Source organism: Erinaceus europaeus, chromosome 4, assembly GCF_950295315.1.
Source record: "Erinaceus europaeus chromosome 4, mEriEur2.1, whole genome shotgun sequence".
NCBI lineage: Eukaryota > Metazoa > Chordata > Mammalia > Eulipotyphla > Erinaceidae > Erinaceus > Erinaceus europaeus.
Window position 1 is genome coordinate 67,511,540 of NC_080165.1, and position 21,802 is coordinate 67,533,341.

The 21,802-nt window shown below is 48.9% G+C and overlaps 1 protein-coding gene across 2 annotated transcripts in view; it reads right to left on the bottom strand.

The window, feature by feature from the left end:
- The window catches only part of CUL7 (cullin 7), a 37,320-nt gene extending 16,655 nt beyond the window's left edge, over window positions 1-20,665 (bottom strand). Inside the window, exons 1-10 of one of the 2 annotated variants that reach the window (XM_016191438.2) lie at window positions 20,437-20,665; window positions 19,090-19,767; window positions 18,102-18,253; window positions 17,204-17,704; window positions 13,467-13,605; window positions 13,183-13,379; window positions 12,682-12,910; window positions 7,737-7,986; window positions 7,548-7,653; window positions 1,402-1,629 (exon numbers count right to left, since the gene is read on the bottom strand). In XM_016191438.2, the coding sequence (XP_016046924.1) occupies window positions 1,402-1,629; window positions 7,548-7,653; window positions 7,737-7,986; window positions 12,682-12,910; window positions 13,183-13,379; window positions 13,467-13,605; window positions 17,204-17,704; window positions 18,102-18,253; window positions 19,090-19,759 (2,472 nt within the window). In that variant the 5' untranslated portion in view covers window positions 19,760-19,767; window positions 20,437-20,665. The remainder of the gene's footprint in view (window positions 1-1,401; window positions 1,630-7,547; window positions 7,654-7,736; window positions 7,987-12,681; window positions 12,911-13,182; window positions 13,380-13,466; window positions 13,606-17,203; window positions 17,705-18,101; window positions 18,254-19,089; window positions 19,768-20,436) is intronic. The other variant, XM_007530433.3, reaches the window with a different exon arrangement.
- Window positions 20,666-21,802: the final 1,137 nt, after the last annotated feature.

A 21,802-nucleotide genomic window follows, 5' to 3' on the forward strand; every position in this document is an offset into this window, starting at 1 on the left:
AGAGAACAGAAAATTGGGCAAGAGAAGGAACAGGAGAAACAAACAGAAACAAGCAACTTATGGAAGGAAGTGGAGAACAAATGCCCACAGGTTCAACTCACTTGCTGCTCCCAACTTCAGAAACATGCTCCTTACCCTGCTAGGGTTTCCTATTTATTTATTTACTTATTTATTTGTTTGTTTTTCCTAAAATACAGTACTTGGTACATGTTTAACGTTTCTTAGTTTTCCACATAACACTCTAACCCTCCCACCTATGTCCTTCTCTGTCACTGTGTTCCAGGACCTGAACACTCCCCACCTGCCCCAGTGTCCTTTACTTTTGTGCAATACACCAATTTCCTACTATTTTATTTTTAACTATGTATTAAATGATGGAGGAGATAGTATAATGGCTAAACAAAAAGACTTTCGTGCCTGAGGTTGCAAAAGTCCCAGGTTCAATCCCCTGCAACACCATAACCAGGGCTAAGCAGTCCTCTGGACTGTCTCTCAATCTCTCCGTATATTTCTATCTCCTTAAAAATAGAATAAAGTGGGGGCCGGGTAGTAGTACAGCAGGTTAAACGCACATGGCATGAAGCACAAGGAACAGCGTAAGGATCCCGGTTCAAGCCCCGGTTCCCCCCTGCAGGGGGGTCGCTTCACAAGCGGTGAAGCAGGTCTGCAGGTGTTTCTCTCGATTTCTCTCTGTCCTATCCAACAACAATAACAGCAATAATAACCACAATGATAAACAACAAGGGCAACAAAAGGGGAAAAATAAATAAAAGAAAAAATAAAGTATACTTAAAAATTACTAATGGTGGTCTAGGAGGTGGTGCAGTGGATAAAGCACTGGACCCTCAAGCATGAGGTCCTGAGTTCGATCCCTGGCAGCACATGTACCAGACTGATGTCTGGTTCTTTCTCTCTCTTCCTATCTTTCTCATGAATAAATAAATTTAAAAAGTCATTAATGAGAGCACGTGAGAGAGAATCAGAACATCACGCTAGCATATGCAATGCCGACGCCTGAAGTCAGGACATCATGCAAATCTGCTGCTCTACTTGCTTCAGCAGAGGTTTCCTATTTTTTTTTTATATTTATTTACTTATTTTCCCTTTTATTGCCCCCCCTTTTTATTGTTGTTGCAACTAATGTCGTCATTGTTAGATAGGATAGAGAGAAACGGAGAGAGGAGGGGGAGACAAATAAGGGGAGAGAAAAATAGACACCTGCAGACCTGCTTCACCACCTGTGAAGCGACTCCTTTCGGGTGGGGAGCCGGGGGCTCGAACTGGGATCTTTCTGCCAGTCCTTGCGCTTTGCTCCACCTGCGCTTAACCCGCTGCGCTACCGGAGGTTTCTTATTCTTACCCAGCTCTACACCCGCAAACTTCCCCTTCCTTCCTCCTGACCTGGATGCAGCCTCCCAGGATGTTGGTGGTGAGCTTCCGGTAGAGGTGGGCGTGCTTCTCACATTTGAACACCATATCCCTGAGCTCCTGAGCCATCTCCAGCTTCCCCAGGTGTTTTTCCAGTGCCTTGGAGATGGCATCTCGGGCTCCCAGCTGGTTTAGCACCACAGCATAGTCCCTACTCACAGTGGCCAGGCGGTGCAGGAAGAAGATTAGTTCCTGGAGCACCTGGTGTGGGGAGAGGGAGGTGATCAAAGGCAGCAAAAGAGACGGGGGTGGTGGTGGGTGGTAACAGACAGTGGTGCACCTAGCTGAGTTTAAACATTACCATGTACAAGGACCCGGATTCAAGCCCCTGCTTCCCACCTACAAGGGGAAGACTTTATTAGTAGTGAAGCAAGTTTACAGGTATCTTTATCTCTCCCTTTCTATTTCCCCTCTCCCTTCTCAATTGCTCTTACCTATCAGATAAAATGGAATAGAAAGAAAAAAATGCCACCAGGACAAGTAGATATGTTGTATAAGCACCAAGTCCCAGCGATGACCCTGGTGGCAATAAAACAACAGCAAAACAAACAACAAAAAGGTGGAATTAGGGGGTCAGGCAGTAGCGCAGCGGGTTAAGCACGTGGCGCAAAGCACAAGGACCAGCGTAAGGATCTCCCAGTTCAGGCCCCCAGCTCCACACCTGCAGGGGGTCGCTTCACAAGCAGTGAAGCAGGTCTGCAGGCGTCTATTTTTCTCTCCCCCTCTCTACCTCCCTTCCTCTCTCAATTTCTCTCTGTCCTATCCAACAATAACAGCAATGACAACAGTAATAATAACGACAGCAAGGGTAACAACAAGGGCAACAAAAAATAGGAAAAATGGCCTCCAGGAGCAGTGGATTCGTAGTGCAGGCACCAAGCCCCAGCAATAACCCTGGAGGGCAACAACAACAAAAAAAAGTGGAATTATAACAAAGACAAACTGAAATGGGAAAGCCAAGAGATGCTCTGCAACCCCGGGTTCTCTGTCACTGATCACGTTGGCAGTAGGTATGAAGAATACCCCAGGTTATTTGTTTTCAGGCTCCACTGTCGCAAGAACAGGCCGCGGGGCTGACATTTGGAGATGCTTAGGTCCCAAGCAGAGAACTGATGTACAGGAGGGGGCCAAGTGGAGGTGATATGTGTGGATACTTAGTAAATTCACCTACCTTCATAATTATGACCTCTGGCCCCTTATTTTTTATTTTGCCAATGTATTATTCCCCTACTTTTAAAAAAAATTTCTTTTCTCTTTTGTTGCCCTTGTTGTTTTTCATCATTGCTGTAGTTATTATTGTTGTTGATGATGTTGTCGTTGTTAGCTAGGACAGAGGGAAATGGGGAGAGGAGGGGGAGACAGAAGGGGGAGAGAAAGAGAGACACCTGCAGACCTGCTTCACCGCTTGTGAAGCGACTCTCCTGCAGGTGGGGAGCCGTGGGCTCGAACCGGGATCCTTTCACCAGTCCTTGCACTTTGTGCCACATGCGCTTAACCTGCTGTGCTACCACCCGACACCCAATACCACTACTTTTTAAGAAAGCTTTATTTTTGATAGAGACAGAAGTTGAGAGGCAAAGGGGAGGTAGCATAATGGTTTTACAAAGAGACTCTCATGCCTGAGGCTCCAACATTTCAGGTTCAATCCCCCACAGCATCATAAACAGAGCTGAGCAGTGCTCCGGAAAAATAAATAAATAAGTAAATAAACAATATTTTTAAAAAGAGAGAGATATACTGTTGAATGTAAAACATTAATTCCCCAATAAAGAAATAAATTAAAAAAATAAAAATAAAGGGGGTCGAGCGGTGGCGCAGTGGGTTAAGCGCATGTGGTGCAAAGCGCAGGGACCGGCGTAAGGATCCTGGTTCGAGCCCCCGGCTCCCCACCTGCAGGGGAGTCGCTTCACAGGCGGTGAAGCAGGTCTGCAGGTGTCTATCTTTCTCTCCCCTTCTCTGTCTTCCCCCTCCTCTCTCCATTTCTCTCTGTCCTATCCAACAACGAACTGCGTCAACAAGGGCAATAATAATAACCACAACGAAGCTACAACAAGGGCAACAAAAGGGGGGAAAAAATGGCCTCCAGGAGCGGTGGAGTCATGGTGCAGGCACCGAGCCCAGCAATAACCCTGGAGGAGGGGGAAAAAATTAAAATAAAATGAAATAAAATAAAAAGAGAGAGAGATAGATAGATAGCTATAGCACTGCTTTCACTGTTAAACTCTCCTGGGTCCTTGAGCACAGTAATAGTCTTGCTCTGCTTGTAAGTCACCACATAGCCCTCTTCTCTAACCCTTTTTTTAATTTTTTGCCTCCAGGGTTATCGCTGGGCTTGGTGCCTGCACAATGAATCCACTGCTCCTGGAGGCCATTTTCCCCATTTTGTTGCCCTTGCTGTAATTGTTATTGTTGTCATAGTTGCTTTTTTGGATAGGACTGAGAGAAATGGAGAGAGGAGAAGACATAGAGGAGGAAAGTAAGACACCTGAAGACCTGTTTCACCGCTTGTGAAGCAACCCCCTGCAGGTGGGTTGCTGGGAGCCTTCCGCTGGCCCTTGTGCTTTGTGTCATGTGTGCTTAACCGATGCGCTATTGCCCAGCTCCCTTCTCTAACCCGTTCTTTTTTAAAAAATTTTTTTCTTTATATTTATTTTCCCTTTTGTTGCCCTTGTTTTTTTTTAATTATTGTTGCAGTTATTGTTGTTGTTGATGTCGTTGTTGGATAGAACAGAGAGAAATGGAGAGAGGAGGGGAAGACGGGGCAGAGAAAGAGAGACACCTGCAGACCTGCTTCACCGCCTGTGAAGTGACTCCCCTGCAGGTGGGGAACTGGGGGCTCAAACAGGGATCCTTGTGCTGGTCCTTGCGTTTTGCACCACGTGCGCTTAACCCACTGCGCGACCACCCAACACCCTATCTAACCCTTCCTAAGCTTTCTGTGTCCAGGGCCTGTCAGTGAGGGGGCACTGGGATGTGATGGTTCCCTCCGACTCCTTCCTCTCCTTTTCTGCCATAGACTTAGTCCAAAAATAACAAAACACTGAGGCCATTAAAATAGCACAGTGGTCATGTCTGAGGCACCAATGTCCCTGGTTTAGTCAGTCCTGAACATCACCATAAGCTAGAGCTGAACAGTGCTCTAGTGTCTGTCTTTCTCTGTATGTCTATCATTAAAATAAATAAAAGGCTGGATTTTTTAATTGATATTATATTTTATTTTAGTTTATTTATTTATTTTCCCTTTTGTTGCCCTTCATTGTTGTTGTCATTGTTAGATAGGACAGAGAGAAATGGAGAGAGGAGGGGAAGACAGAAGGGGGAGAGAAAGACAGACACCTTGCAGACCTGCTTCACCATTTGTGAAGCGATTCTCTTGCAAGTGGGGAGCTGGGGGCTAGAACTGGGATCCTTTCACCAGTCCTTGCGCTTCACGCCACGTGCGCTTAATCCACTGTGCTACCGCCCAACTCCCAAAAGGCTGTTTTTAAAAGATTTATTATTTATTTATTTTACATGATATGTCAGAGGAAGAATTGAGAGAGCAGATTGAGAAAGGGATGCTTGTGGTACTGCTTTACCTCTCATAAAGTTTTTCCCACTGCAGATGGAGACCGGGGACTTGAACTTGAGTCCCTTCAAATGGCAGCAAATGTTTATAACCAGGTGCACCACCACCCCACCCCACAAGTGACATTACCAATACTTAAATTATTCCTATAGCAAGGGGTGGCGCAAGCATTTGGAGAATAGGACTTCAGATACGAGTGAGAATTCTCAGTGTTGATAATTCTAAATTGTTGTGATCTCAGAAGAGTGTGACTATATTACCTATTCAAAAAAATTAAAATTCTTTTGGGGGCCGGGCGATAGCACAGAGAGTTAAGCACGCATGGTGCAAAGTGTAAGGACTGGCGTAAGGATCCCAGTTCGAGCCCCTGGCTCCCCACCTGCAGAGGAATCACTTCACAAGCAGTGAAGCAGGTCTGCAGGTGTCTTTCTCTATCCCTCTGTCTTCCCCTCCTCTCTCGATTTCTCTGTCCTACCCAACAACAATAATAATAAAAACAACAAAGGCAAAAAAAGGGAAAAAAATAGCCTCCAGCAGTGGATTCATTGTGCAGGCACCGAGCCCCAGTAATAACACTGGAGGAAAAAAAAATTTAAATTCCTTTTTTTTTTTTAATTTTCCCTTTTGTTGCCCTTGCTGTTTTTCATTGTTGTAGTTATTGTTGTTGCTGTTGATATCGTCATTGTTGGATAGGACAGAGAGAAATGGAGAGAGGAGGGGAAGACAGAGAGGGGGAGAGAAAGACAGACACCTGCAGACCTGCTTCACCGCCTGTGAATCGACTCCCCTGCAGGTGGGAAGCCGAGGGCTTGAACCAGGATTGTTACGCTGGTTCTTGCGCTTCCCAGGGAGTCGGGTGGTAGTGCAGCAGGTTAAGCGCACATGGCACAAAGCGCAAGGACCAGCATGAGGATCCTGGTTTGAGCCCCCAGCTCCCCACCGGCAGGGGAGTCGCTTCACAAGCGGTGAAGCAGGTCTGCAGGTGTCTTTCTCTCCCCCTCTCTGTCTTCTCCTCCTCTCTCCATTTCTCTCTGTCCTAGCCAACACAACGACATCAATAACAACAACAACTACAACAATGAAACAAGGGCAACAAAAGGGAATAAATAATTAATATTTATTTAACAACAAAAAAAAGAAAACCCAAAAGAGGGCAGGGTGTTGGTGCACCTGGTTACAATGAGCGCACATGTTACAATGTGCAAGGACCTGGGTTCAAGCCCCCAGACCCTACCTTCAGGGGAAAAGCTTTTCAAGTGGTAAAGCAGTATTGCAGGTGTCTCCGTCTCTCTCCCTCTATCTTCCCCTTCTCAATTTCTGGCTATTTCTATCCAATAAATAAAGATAATGAAAAAATAAAGAGGGTGGTCAGAAGGTGATGCAATACATAGGGCACTGGACTCTCGAGCATGAGGTCCTGAGTTCGGTCCCTGGCAGCACATGTACCAGAGTGATGTCTGGTTCTTTCTCTCTCTCTCCTCCTATTTTTCTCATAAATAAATAAAATCTAAGTAAATAAATAAAGAGGGAGTCAGGTGGAGCACAGAGGGTTAAGTGCACGTGGTGCAAAGTGAAAGGATCCTGGTTCGAACCCCCGGCTCCCCACCTGCCGGGGAGTCGCTTCACAGGCGGTGAAGCAGGTCTGCAGGTGTCTGTCTTTCTCTCCCCCTCTCTGTCTTCCCCTCCTCTCTCCATTTCTCTCTGTCCTATCCAACAATGACAACATCAGTAACTACTACAGCAATAAAAAAACAAGGGCAACAAAAGGGAAAATAAATATAAAGAAAAGAAAAAAGAAAGAAAAGGGCAGGTGTAGGCGGCATAGTGGCTATGCAAAGAGACTCTTACGCCTGAGGCTTCAAAGCCCCAGGTTTAATCCCCTGCACCTCCATAAGCCAGAGCTGAGCACTTGTTTATATTTATATAAATAAATAAGTGGTCTGGGAAGCGGCGAAGTGGATGAAGCACTGGAGTCTGAATCATGAGGACCTGAGTTCAATCCCTGGCAACACATGTACCAGAGTGATGTCTGGTTCTTTCTCTCTCTCCTATCTTTCCCATGAATAAATAACTAAAATTTAAATGAATAAATACATTTTTTAATATTTATCTATTTTCCCTTTTGTTGCCCTTGTTTAACATTGTTGTGGTTATTATTGTTATTGATGTCATTGTTGTTGGATAGGACAGTGAGAAATGGAGAGAGGAGGGGAAGACAGAGAGGGGGAGAGAAAGACAGACACCTGCAGACCTGCTTCACCACCTATGAAGTGACTCCCCTGCAGGTGGGGAGCTGAGGGCTCGAACCCAGATCCTTAAGCCAGTCCTTGCGCTTTGCGCCATGTCCACTTAACCCGCTGCACTACCGCCGGACTCCTGAATAAATACATTTTTCAAAAAAAGAAAGAAAGAAGGAAAAAAAAAACAAAAGAGAGAGAGAGAGAACCCACAGAGGCTCCCTGGTACATGGCCTTGGGAGCCTGCCCTGAGAGTTGGCCTTGCATCTCCTACCTCCTCCCTCACAGCTTCTGCCCACAGTGGGGCACAGTACCTCTCGGCCAGTATCTGGGCAGCGCAGGCAGGCCATGCAGGCATCCATGGCCTCATGCCAGGGGAGCAGTGGTGCCTCAGGGAAGTCTACCAGCTTCATCAGGATCCTGGGGAGAAGGGGGTGGAGAGAAAGATGTGTAGCCTACCTCACAGGCCTCACTGCCTGAGCCAGCCTCTCACCAGCCCTCACCTCAGGACAAGCAAATGCAATGCCTTGTTGGCCACCGGCGTATCCAGGCTCTGCATCAGTGCAAAGAAGGGCTGGGGCTGCCGCAGGAGCTGTCTCAGGAGCTGCTGCAAGACCGGCTTGAGTTCACTGTCCGGGTTCCCCTCTGAGTTGAGGGCTTGCTCCACTTCCAGCAAGGTTTTCCCAGCTGGCCCCAAGCCCTCCACCAGCTGCTGCAGAGGACTGCTGGGGCTCTGTGTTGGGGGCTCTTTGGCTACTGGAAGAAGGACACCAAAAGAGTTGGTCACTGCTATGAGAGGCAAGTTCATAACTCTCAATCTTACTTCCTAGTTTCTCCTGAAAAGATTTCTTTGTCCCCCTCCCCTTGAAAATTAGGTTTGGAGATCTCAGACTATTTCAATGTATTTAATATTTTAATTAAATTTCAGGAGAAATTGGGGATGGGAGAAATAACATAATGGTTATGCAAAAAGTCTTTCATGCCTAACGCTCCAAGGACCCAAGTTCAGTTTCTGTGGGGCCTCGTCGCGGTGGCGCAGTGGGTTAAGCACACACAGGGTAAAGCATAAGCACCAGTGTAAGGATCCCGGTTCAAGCCTCTGGCTCCCCACCTGTAGGAGGGTCACTTCGCAAGTGGTGAAGCAGGTCTGCAGGTGTTTCTCCTCCTCTCTCTCTCTCTCCCACTCTTAATTTCTCTCTGTTCTATCCAATAAAAAAAAAATAGAGGGGCGGAGGGTAGATAGCATAATGGTTATGCAAACAGACTCTCATGCCTGAGGCTCCAAAATCCCGGGTTCAATCCCCTGCACCACCATAAACCAGAGCTGAACAATGCTCTGGTAAGAAAAATAAATAAATAAAAATAAAAAAAGAGAAATCCAATAAAAAAACAAGGGCAACAAAAGGGAATAAATAAATAAAATAAATATTAAAAAAAAGAGAAATCTCACCAAGTTCAGTTCGCTGCACCACCATAAGTCAGAGCTTAGAAGTGCTCTGGTAAAAATAAATAAATAAAAGGACAGGGGTAGATAGTATAATGGTTATGTAAATAGACTCTCATGCCTGAGGCTCCAAAGTCCCAGGTTCAATCCCCTGCACCATCATAAGCCAGAACTGAGCAGTACTCTGGTTAAAAAAATAAAATAAAATAAAAATAAATTAAAAAAATAAATTTGTGGTCTGGGAGGTGGCACAGTGGATAAAGTATTGGACTCTTAAGCAGGAGGTTCTGAGTTTAATCCCCAGCAGCACATGTACCAGAGTGATGTCTGGTTCTTTCTCTCCTACCTTTCTCATTAATAAATAAATAAAATCTTTTAAAAATAAATAAATAGTGGTCCGGGAGGTGGGACAGTAGATAAAGTGTTGGACTCCCAAGCATGAGGTCCTGAGTTCAATCCCGGTAGCACATGTTCCAGAGTGATATCTGGTTCTTTCTCTCCTATTATCCCTCATTAATAAATAAAATATTTAAAAAAACAAATAAATAAAATAAGTAAATAGATGAATAAATTTTTAAAATTATATTGGACTGGAGAGACAGCTTAGTGGTCAATCTTTGTGCTTTGTAAAGTATGCAGTCCAGGCTATAATAATAAAAACATGCAGTAGTCCTTTCTGACAACAAAAAAGATTAAGTATGAGGACTTTGTAAAGGCTTCAAATATTTTGCAATTTTTAAACTTCACATCCTTTTTCATTCTTTTGGAGGGAACCATGTCTGCATCTCAATTCAGTGATCATCTATTAGTTTCAGATTCTTTCTAAAATGACATCTTTCCCAGGCAAGAGTTGATGAAAAACAGTCCAAGTCAGGGGTTGGATGGAAGCGCAGCAGGTTAAGCGCACATGGCGCGAAGTGTCAGGCCTGGCACCAGGATTTCTGGTGGAGCCCCTGACTCTCCACCTGCAGGTGAGTTGCTTCACGGGCAGTGAAGGTCTGCAGGTGTCTTTCTCTTTCCCTCTCTGTCTTCCCCTCCTCTCTCCATTTCTCTGTCCTATCCAACAACAGTGACATCAATAACAATAATAATAACCACAACAATGATAAAACGACAAGGGCAACAAAAGGGGAAAAAAGGAGAATCCAGGAGCAGTGGATTCATTGTGCAGGCACCGAGGCCCAGCAATAACCCTGGAGGCAAATAAACAAAACAAAACAAACCAGTCCATGGTCTGGGAGGTAGTGCAGTGGTAAAACTTTGGACTCTCAAGCATGAGGTTCCAAGTTTGATCCCCAGCAACACATGTGCCAGAGTGATGTCTGGTTCTTTCTCTCTCCTCCTATCTTTCTCATAAATAAATAAAATCTTTTTTTTTTTTTTTCCTCCTCCAGGGTTATTGCTGGACTCGGTGCCTGCACCATGAATCCACCACTCCTGGAGGCCATTTTTTTTCCCCCTTTTGTTGCCCTTGTTGTAGCTTCGTTGTGGCTATTATTATTGCCCTTGTTGACGCAATTCGTTGTTGGATAGGACAGAGAGAAATGGAGAGAGGAGGAGAAGACAGAGAAGGGGAGAGAAAGATAGACACCTGCAGACCTACTTCACCTCCTGTGAAGCGACTCCCCTGCAGGTGGGGAGCCGGGGGCTTGAACTGGGATCCTTACGCCGGTCCCTGCGCTTTGCGCCACATGTGCTTAACCCACTGCGCCACCGCCCGACCCCCAAATAAATAAAATCTTAAAAAAAAAAAAAAACTAGTCCAAGCATCTCTCCTGCTCTAACATTCCCCTAGCGGCCAGTGTGCAGAACTACTGTCTGTACATTTTTTTTTTTTTGGGGGGGTATGGGTTGGAGGGGAGAGAACCAGGACCTCACACATGCATGATTAAACTCCAAGCCACATTTTCCCTATTCTCTCTTTCAAGACTTATTAAACTAGGGGAGGGAGGGAAAGAACAAGAACCTTGGCACATGTGATGTTGGGCATTAAGCTTGGAACCTCATGCTTTTAAGTCTGGAGTTCTACCACATTTCCAGAGGCAAAGGAAGCCCATTTCTGCCTTCTTGTCCTTAAATAAGAGGATGAGAAGCCGAAAAAAAAATAGAAGAGAAGAGAGAGAAGACAGATGCTACTCCACCACTCAAAAAGCATTCTTCCTGCAGGTGCTCCCATGTAGTGGTCATAGGCTCAAACCCGGGTCCTCACACATGGTAATCTGTGCATTCTACCAGCTGAGCTACTTGTGGGTATTTGCATTTTTTAAAAAAAAATTTAATGATTTATTTATTCCCTTTTGTTGTTTTATTGTTGTAGTTATTATTGATGTCATTGTTGTTAGATAGGACAGAGAGAAATGGAGAGAGGAGGGGAAGACAGAGAGGGGGAGAGAAGGACAGACACCTGCAGACCTGCTTCACTGCTTGTGAAGCGACTCCCCTGCAGGTGGGGAACCGGGGGCTCGAACCGGGATCCCTATGCTGGTCCTTGCGCTTTGCCCCATGTGTGCTTGGTATTTTCATTTTTATTTGTGATAGAAAGAGAGCAGAGTTCTCACAGTCCTTGCATAAACAGGACCAGGAATTGAACCTGGAACCTCATGTGCAGGTCCTATACTCTACCTCTGAACGATCTCTCAAATTTGTACTTTTTTTTTTTTCTTTCCCAGAGCATTGCTTAGCTCTGGCTTATGGTGGTGCTGGGTATTAAACCTGGGACCTTTGGTGCCTTGAGTATGAAAGTCACCTTGCATAGCCATTAGGCTATCTCCCTAGCCCAAGTTTGCACTAAATATATATATATATATATAGATTATGGAGACAGCATAATGGTTATGCAAAATATTTTCATGTATGAGGCTCTGAGGGCCCAGGTTCAACTCCCTGCACCATAATAAGCCAGAGCAGAGCAGTGCTCCAGTCTTTATCTCTGTATCTTTCTCTCATTAAAATAAATTACTGGGGCCAGGTGGGGTGGTGGCGCACCTGGTTGAGCGCACATGTTACAATGCGCAAGGACCCAAGTTTGAGTCCCCACCTGCAGGGGGAAAACTTCACGAGTGGTGAAGCAGTGCTGCCGGTGTCTCTCTGTCTCTCTTCTTCTCTATCCCTCCTTTCCCTCTTGATTTCTGGCTGTCTCTATGCAATAAATATAATAAATAAATTATTTAGGCAGGGAGTAGATAGCATAAATGGTTATAAAAAAAGACTCATGCCTGAGGCTCCAAGGTCCCAGGTTCAATCCCCCCCACACACCATCATAAGCCAGAGGTGAGCAGTGCTCTGGTAAAAATAATAATAATGTTATTTAAAAAAGAAAAATAAAAGGGGATCGGGTGGTAGTGTAGCAGATTAAGTGCATTTGGCACGAAGTGCAAAGACTGGCGGTAAGGATCCTGGTTCGAACCCCCAGCTCCCCACCTGCAGGGGTCGCTTCACAAGTGGTGAAGCAGGTCTGCAGGTGTCTATCTTTCTCTCAGCCTCTGTCTTCCCCTCCTCTCTCCATTTCTCTCTGTCCTATCCAACAACAACCTGCTGTGCTAGCACCCGACCCCCACTTTTTTTTTTAACCAGAGCACTGTTCGGCTCTGGCTTATGGTGATGCAGGTGGTTGACCCTGGGACTTTGAAGCCTCAGGCATGAGAATCAGTTTGCATGACTATTATGCTATCTACCACCAACCTTTTTGTTTGTTTGTTTGTTTGTCTTCAGGGTTATTGCTAGGGCTCTGTGCCTGCACCACGAATCCACTGCTCCTGGAGACTATTTTCCCTATTTTGTTGCCCTTGTAGTTGTTATAGTTGTTGTATAGAACAGAGAGAAATGGAGAGCGGAGAGAAAGATAAGACACCTGAAGACCTGCTTCACCGCTTTCGAAGCCACCCCTCTGCAGGTGGGGAGCTGGGGATTCGAACAGAGATCCTTACATCGGTCCTTGCACTTTGCGCCATATGTGCTTAACCTGCTGCGCTACCGCCCAGCCCTTTTTTCCCTTTTAAACTCACCTTTTGCTTCAGATGTATCTACAGATTCCTCAGGCTGGGCCTGGACTTCCAACATGGAGGGGTAGACCAGATGTCCTGCCAGGGCCTCAGGCCCATATTTCCTATACACCCGGCAGTTGAGCAGGTCCCTGAGAGCGCTGTCATCAAGTCGCTGTGGCAGAGCCAATAGCAGGTCCTGTGCCAACTCCACAGGCATAGCCAGCTCAGCCAAGATTTCGTCATCTAGGATCTGTCACAGGGAAGAAGTTCTCATTGCAGGCAGCCCTGCTGACATAGTCTCCAGGATCTTTGTGGGGGTGGGAGTTTCTGCAATCCTGGCATCCTCAAGGCCAGCAGCTGGTTCCTCCCTATCAGTAACATCTCCAAACCCTCTGGACCCTGCCTCCCAGCCCCACAGTTTCTCAATGTCTACTTCCTGTCCTGAGCCTTCCCACTTCCCCATCGAAGACCACCCCCTGCAGCAAACCCTCCAACTTCAGTGCATCTCTAGATCAGCTCTACCTCCCCATCCAGGTTCTCCTGGAGGATCTCGAGAACCTCCTGGTGGTCATGTCCATCCAGCTTCTTGATGAAGAAGAGGAGCTCCCACCACTCAGCCTGGGTCAGGTGTTCACTCTCCTCTGTGTCCTCCTCTTCAGGCAGCACATAGGGCACTGCGTACAGCTCTGCCATGGGCTTCCACCGCCAAGGGGGCAGGGCTGTGGGGAGACAGGGATATAGCAGCATAGCCAGCCAGACTGCTATTCCTCTGCTTAGAGTTCACTCTGCTTCCCCTCCGGGCTCACCTATACCCGTGGCTCCACTGACCACTGCCCTCTGATTGTCCTCTGCCTCGACTACATCCTCAATGTCCTCCTCAAAGCCCAGAATCTCCAGCATGTGCCAGTGAACCCAGTAGGTGCGGCCTGTTGATTCCCACAATACCTGGAGAATACAGAAAAGGAGAGGGAAGAGGAAAAGGGCTCCTTAGTGATTGGCTGCAGCTCAATAGTCCAATGGACATACAGCCTCATGGTGATCACCCAGCCAGGTGTGGAAAGGTCACCCAGTAGCCAAACGCTGGCACATGGAGAATGCCTGCCTCCTTTCACTGAGGGTGGGTTCTGCCTCTTTCCTATTACAATCCCGGATGGCTTGTGTTCCTACCTTTATCCTGGTCTTCCTCAACCTGCCTCTACAACCTAGACCTTTAGGAAGGTCTTACTATTCTAGTTTCTTCTTCTCCTTCTCCTTCTCCTCCTTCTTCTCCTTCTCCTCCTCCCCCTCCCCCCCTCCCCCCTCCCCCCCCCCTTTTTTTTTTTACCAGAACACTGTTCAGTTCTGGTTTATGGTGGCTTATGATTGAACCTGGGATTTTGGAGTCTCAGGCATGCGAGTCTTTTTGCATAACCATTATGCTATCTACCCTCCGCCCCAGTTTCTTCTTGAGAGTGCAATCTTCCCAATTTCATAGACTTTTTTTTTAAATGAGCCAGGGGAGCATCATGCATACATAACTTCACAGCCCAAGGCCCCCACTTCACTCAGAGACAGAGAGGGAGGGACACCACAGCATCAGAGCTACCCCTGGTGGTCTGGTACTCCCATGCGGTGCAGTGCCATGTTGTCTTTCCTCCTGTCTTTCTTTCACTCTCTAACTATATAAAAGTTGGCTGGGGGGGGGGGGGGGAGTCAGGAGGTAGTGCAGAGGGTTAAGCGCACCTGGCGCAAAGCGCAAGGACCGGCTTAAGGATCCCAGTTCGAGCCCCTGGCTCCCCACCTGCATGGGAGTCACTTCACAAGCATTGAAGCAGGTCTGCAGGTGTCTGTCTTTCTCTCCCCCTCTATCTTCCCCTCCTCTCTCCATTTCTTTCTGTCCTATCCAACAACAATGACATCAATAACAACAATAAAACAACAAGGGCAACAAAAAGGAATAAATTAATTAAATTTTTTAAAAAGTTGGGGGGGGCTGGGGAGATAGCATAATGGTTATGCAAAAGACATGCATGCCTGAGGTCTCTGGTTCAATTCCTAGCACCACCATAAGACATAGCTAAGTGTGCTCTCGTAAAAATCAAAAAGAGGGGGTCAGGCGGTGGCACAGTGGGTTAAGCTCACGTGGCGCAAAGCGCAAGGACCAGCGTAAGGATCCCGGTTCGAGCCCCCGGCTCCCCACCTGCAGGGGAATCGCTTCACAGGCGGTGAAGCAGGTCTGCAGGTGTCTATCTTTCTCTCCCCCTCTGTCTTCCCCTCCTCTCTCCATTTCTCTCTGTCCTATCCAACAACGAACAACATCAATGATGGTAATAATAATAACCACAACGAAACTACAAGAGCAACAAAAGGGGGAAAAATGGCCTCCAGGAGTGGTGGATTCATGGTGCAGGCACCGAGCCCAGCAATAACCCTGGAAGAAAAAAAAAAAGGACGGGGGGGGGGGGGGAAGGGAATGGAGGATGACTTTCATGCCAGAGGCCTCGGAGGTTCCAGGTTTAACTCTCACCATCACCATATGCCAGAGCTGAACAGTGTTCAGGTCCTCCCACCGACCCCCACTCTGTCCTTCCCTCCCTTCCTCCCCGCTCCTCCCTTCCTCCCTTCCCTTAAAAACAAATCTTGGGTGGTCTGGGAGGTGGCGGAGTGGCTAAGGCACTAGATTCTCAAGCATGAGATCCTGAGTTCAATCCTCTGCAGCACATGTACCAGAGTGATGTCTGGTTCTTTCTCTCCTCCTATCTTACTCATTAATAAATAAAATCTTAAAAATAAGTAAATCTTGGGCAGAGGGTAGATAGCATAATGGTTATGCAAAGTGACTCTCATGCCTTAGGCTCCAAAGCCCCAGGTTCAATCCCCTGTACCACCATAAGCCAGAGCTGAACAGTGCTCTGGTAAAATAAATAAATCTTTTTTTAAAAAAATACATATTTATTTTCCCTTTTGTTGCCCTTGTTTTTTATTGTTGTTGAAGTTATTATTGTTGTTGTTACTGATGTCATTGTTAAATAGAACAGAGAAATGGAGAGAGGAGGGGAAGACAGAGAGGGGGAGAGAAAGAGACACCTGCAGACCTGCTTCACTGCTTGTGAAGTGACTCCCCTGCAGGTGGGGAGCCGGGGGCTCAAACCGGGATCCTTATGCCTCTGTCAGTTCAGTTCTTTTGCACTTTGCGCCACCTACACTTAACGCACTGCATTACTGCCTGACTCCCATATATAATTCTTAAGGAGCCAGGCAGTGGCACATCTGGTTAAGTGAACATATTACAGTGTGCAAGGACCTTGGTTCAAGTCCCTGGCCCCCATCTGCAGGGAGAAAGCTTCATGTGTGTGAAGCAGGGCTACAGGTGTCTCTCTTCTTTCTATCTCTCCTCCTGCCCTCTCCATTTCTATCTCTATCCAATAATAAATAAAACAAAATTAAATTAAAAAGTAAATCTTTTATTTATTTATTTATTTACTTATATTTATTTTCCCTTTTTGTTGCCCTTGTGGTTTTTCATTGTTGTAGTTGTTGTCATCGTCGTTGTTAGGACAGAGAGAAATGGAGAGAGGAGGGGAAGACAGAGGGGGAGAGAAAGAGACACCTGCAGACCTGCTTTACTGCCTGTGAAGCAACTGCCTTGCAGGTGGGGAGCCGGGGGCTGGAACCAGGATCCTTATGCCGGTCCTTGCACTTTGCACCAAGTGTGCTTAACCCGCTGCGCTACTGCCCGACTCGCTTTATTTATTTATTTATTTATTTTTCCTTTTTTTGTTGCCCGTTTTTTTATTGTTGTTGTTATTGATGTCATTGTTGTTGGATAGAACAGAGAGAAATGGAGAGAGGAGGGGAAGACATAGAGGAGGAGAGAAAGATAGACACCTGCAGACCTACTTACCGCCTGTGAAGCGACACCCCTGCAGGTAGGGAGCCGGGGCTCGAACCGGGATCCTTACGCAGGTCCTTGCGCTTTGTGCCACCTGTACTTAATCTGTTGTGCTACAGCCCACCTCCCTAAAAAAGTACATCTTAAATAATGTATTTTAATTTAATTGTATATTATTATTATTATTTTAACCAGAGTATTGCTCAGCTCTGGTTTATGGTGGTACAGGGATTGAACCTGGGACTTTGGAGCTTCCAGCACAAGAGTCTCTTTGCGTAATCATTGCACTATCTACCCCATCCAATTGTGTTTCTTAAATAAAAGGTAAAAGACAAAGAAAAGAAGACACTGAAGCACTGCTTCACCAGTTGTGAAGCATCACTCCTGCAGGTGGGGAGCAGGGGCTTGAACTTGGGTCCTCAAACATGGTAGCATCCAATCTTCTGGATACACCACCAGCCCCTAATAGTATTTTCTCATGTGAAAGACTAGAACACGACACCATTATATGTGGTGCCAAGAACAGAATTTAGCGCAACATGAATGCAAGTCATGTGCTCTATCCTGAGCCACCTTCCCAGCCACTACTACTCCAATCTTACTGAGTCTTTGGGTGGCTGGAGGGTGTCCCCAGCATAAAACCCGTTTTGTCCCACCAGCATGCTGACTCACCTGCACTGGCGGCACACCATTGTTGCTCTGGCGGAACTCTCCCTCGTCACCAGCACTGATCTCCTCATAATTATCTAGCATCCTCACCCGCATCCCAGGCTGCAAGGTATCCCGCACATACAGGGCATAGGTATTGCCACTTGCGAACTCAGTGCGAGGGCGAAAACGCCGTGACCTCCTGAGGGAAGGCTGGGCCTGGGCGGGCTGGAAGTCTGGGTCGGCATCTGCCAGCTGGGGCTGGAAGATGGAACAGGGGGGCCGTGCTGAGGGGCCCTGTCTGCTTGAGTTCCAGTCCCAGCGCATGGCCTGCACCAGCTCTGAGATCAGGGTGCCCATGGCCATGCTGAACTCCAGCTCTAGCCGGCTCCTTTCTCCGCTCACATCCTCGGGTGCAGCATTGTTCTGAGCTCCTGGTTCCATGGCACTGTCGTTCAGCTGATCCAGGAGGGAGGTGACGTGCAAATAGCGCTTCACCAGCGAGAAAAGCAGCCTTCCTGGGACCTGTAGGACACAACCTTTGTGCTCCATCCACCTCGCCCACTGTTAGCCCCCCCCTTTCTGCCTCCAGGGTTATTGCTGAGCATGATGAATCTATTGCTCCTGGAGGTCATTTTTCATTTTTATTGGCTAGACAGAGAGAAATTGAAAGGGGAGGAGGAGATAGAAGGGAACAGAGGCGGAGAGACACCTGCAAACCTGCTTCACCACTTGTGAAACTTCTCCCTGCAGGTAAGGAGCCGGGGGCTTGAATCAGGATCCTTACACGGGTCCTTGCACTTCATACTATGTGTGCTTAACCTGATGCACAACTGCCCAGCTAAGTAAGCCTCTACAAAGGCCCAGTGCCTAGTTCTTGTTCCCAGCTCCCCTGCAACATACCCCCTTCCTTCCAGAATACCTGTGGCAACTGAATGCCCTCGAAAGACATGGGGTGTTCAGCAAGTGTGGCCTGAGCAAACAGAGCCAGCAGGGCACAGCGGCTGTCAAAATCCAGTTGCTTTTCAATGGCTTCTTGCTGGCTTAGAGACAGAAGGATCTGGGTCCGGGTCCCTATAACCCACATCGCAAGTCAATACTCATTCCCTAATCCCAACCCTCCCAGAGATCTCTCCTAGACCCTTGTACTCTATCAGTTCAGTTCTTTTGCCACCGCACACTAAGAAATATGACTTACTGATAGAACTCAAAAGTCAAAACTTACCATATATCCTGATGTATCCATCTATCTATTTCTATCCTCCGACAGTTTGACCCTCAAAAACTCTCTGCATAAAAAGTCAGTTAAGTGATCTAGGAGGTGGCACAGTGGATCAAACATTTGGTCTTCAAGCATGAGGTTCCAAGTTCTATCCCTAGCCTCAAATATGCCAGAATGATGCTTTCATCCTCCCCTCCCCCCATTAATAGATAAATAACTAAAAAAGAAAGAAAAGAAGAAAAATAAATAAAGACACAGCTCCAGGCCCCTTTTTCACTCAGAGGCAGAGAGAGGGAGGGACACCACAGCATCAGAGCTGCCCCTGGTGCCCTGGCACTCCCATGTGGAGCAGTGTAGTGGTATCTCCTCCTCTCTCTCTCTCTCTCTCTCTCTCTCTCGTCCTCCAGCTGGAAATGAGTTGGCTGGGAGTGGTAGAATCATGCAGGCACAGAGCGCCCCCCCCCCCGGGGGGGGGAGGAAAAAAAAAGAAAATATCGGAAGATATCACAGAAGTAGTGTGACTTTCATGCCAGAGGCCCCAAAGGTCCCAGGTTCAACTCCCAGCACCACCACTGGCCAGAGCTAAGCAGTGCAGATTCTTTTCCCTTTCTGCAGAAATGCCCACACCCACCTCCCCACCTCCTTTGCTTCCAACTCCAAGAGAAGGGCAACAGAATAGTTTACGTACTGATGAGAGCAGAGGCTTCTGCCACAGTGTCCCGTGAGGCCCTGAGCCGACCCAGCCCTTCTTCTGCTCCCCCTTCCTCCCCACAGGGCCCCTCACCGGCATCATGGGAGGACAGGGCTTGGATCATCCGGCCTGCGCTCCAGCGGACCTGATAATCAGGACTACTCAACATGTGCATAAGCAAGTCCAGGACCTTGGGGTCTTTGAAGACCCCGGTGAGGGGCTCGATGCTGGCATAGGCGCTGAGCACATGGACAGTGTGCAGCAGAGGAGCCGGAGGCGTGGTGCCCACACACTCCTCCAGCTGCCTCAGGGCTCTCTGGATCAGAGACTTCACATCGGTCTCCATCTCGCCCAGCACAGACTTGTCCAGGGCCCCGGTTTCCCCGGCCGCCTCCTGGGAGGGCCCGACGACCCGCCCGTCCTCTCCCAGCATCTTGTGGCAGTTGGCGTAGATCTCGTCGTTGGACATCCAGAGCAGGATGTGCTCGGCCTTGCAGTCCACTTGACTCCCGTCTCCGTCGTCCCCGCGCCGGAGGATGAGCCAGCGGATCTGGTACTCGGGATGCCCATCGTGGCCCACCCTCTGGCGGATGAGCTCGTCGGGGTAGGCGTGCAGGCCGGGCCCCAGGGGCACTCTGAATTCCCTGTAGCGGAGCTCCCCCACCATGCTGGCGCCTGAGACACACAAGGAGAAAAGGCAACTTGAGCGAGGGGGAGCTGAGCCAACAAGGCGGTCCAGGAGTTGGGGGGGCAAGTGTGGCGACAGCTGTTGGGCTGCGCGGGGGGAGGCTGGGCGCAGCAGTGCTGCAGGCCCAAGGGGGGACGCTGGGGCGTCTGTGCAGGCAGGGCACCACGGCGGGGGCTTCGAGGCCCTGGAGCGGGAGTGGAGCAGAGACGGGGGAGACGGGGGAGGGAGGGCAGTATTGGGGGTACAGGGAAGCCTGAGGCCCTGAGGCAGCGAGCGACCCTGGCGAGGGAGGAATCCGGAGGGGGTGTGTGCGCGCGCGCGTGTGAGGGGCGGAGGGTCTACAGGGGCCAGTGTGCCGCCTAGCTCCGGGGGTGAACGGAGGGGCAGTGAGGGCTGAGGGCGGCGGGCGTGACGGGCGGGGAGGAGGGGCTGCTGCTCGCGGTGCGGGTGCGGGCCCGCGGCGGGAGCAGCAGGGGTGGGGGTCCGGGGGGAGGGGCGCCAGGTCTGGTGGGCCCGGATGCGACACGGGGAGAGGCCCCCGGGCGCGCGGCAAGATGGGGGTGGGGGCCTAGAACCCGATAGAGAACCCGCGGCGCGACGGAATCCCAGGGCCGCGAGCGCGAGGGGACAGGGGGCCGCGGCGGGGCTCTGGCCACCTCAGAAGTCGCTGGGGATCCCGGCGCGAGGCCTGTCCTTCAGAGCGAGGACGTGGCGCTGGCGATGGCGGCGGCGCGGCCGAGACTGGGGCTCCGCCTGGGCCCCCTGAGGGGGTCGAGGCGTGGGGGGCGGGTCTCCGCAGGGCGCGCGCGGGGGGCGTGGCGCGCGGGCTCGAGCCCTGTCACCGCGGGCACTCGGGTGGGCGTCGCGGGGCGGAGCCTGGTCACCGCCGCGCAGCCGCCCGCTCGGCTCCCCGGGGCTCAGCTGCCGCTCACTTCCGCCGGACCCAGCGGAAAGCCGGGGGCTGGGGGGTCGCCGAGGCGGGCGGAGCCGCCTCTGCCAGCTCGGTGACGCGCGGCATCCCCACCTCCGCGCCGTCCTTTCCACTTCCTTTTCATCCTCCTTCTTGCCACCGGAAGTCCTTTTCCGATTCCCAAAGTCAGCACTGGAAGTCATTGAGGTCACTTCCATTACATATAAAGGAACTAAGAAAGAATAAGGCTGGAAATGACTGATTGCATATGCAACCAGTGATATATGTATTTACTGTATTTTTATTTATTTTGGAGAGAGACAGAATTTGAGAAAGGAGGGGGGAGATAGGAAAAAAGACAAACACTTGCTAACCCTCCGGAGGTGGGGACCAGGGGCTTGAACCTGGGTCCTTGTGTAATGTGTGCTTCACCACCCGGCCCCTTTTTCTTTTAATTTTTTTTTTATCTTTATTTATTGGATAGAGACAGTCAGGTATCCAGAGGAAAGGGAATGATAGGGAGGAGATACCTGCAGCTCTGCTTCACCACTTTGAAGCTTTCCCCCTACAGGTGGGAACTGGGGGCTCGAACCTGGGTCCTTGTGCACTGTAACACGTGCACTCAACCAGGTGTGCCACCACCCGGCCCTTCCCTTTTTTTTTTTTTAATATTTATTTATTTATTGGATAGACAGCCAGAAATCGAGAGGGAAGGGGGTGATAGGGAGAGACAGAAAGACACCTGCAGCCCTGCTTCACCACTCGCAAAGTTTGCCCCATGCAGGTGGGGACCAGGGGCTCGAAATCGGGTCCTTGTGCATTGCAATAAGTGCGCTCAACCAGGTGCGCCACCTCTCAGCCCCCTTCCCTTTTTCTTTTTAATTGAGAATCAGAGTATTAATCTGGCACTTGTGATGCCGGGGATCGAACTCAGGACCTCTTTATAGATCAAATGCTCTACCTGCTGCCCCACTCTGGGGCTGCCAATCTCAATTTTTGTCCCACTGACTCTTTTCCTTTCTCCTCCCCTCACACTTGTTTCTCCTGTCCTCTTCTGGGTTCGTCAGTATGTCCCATATCCTCTTTGGCCCCACCAAAGCAGTTACAGAGAA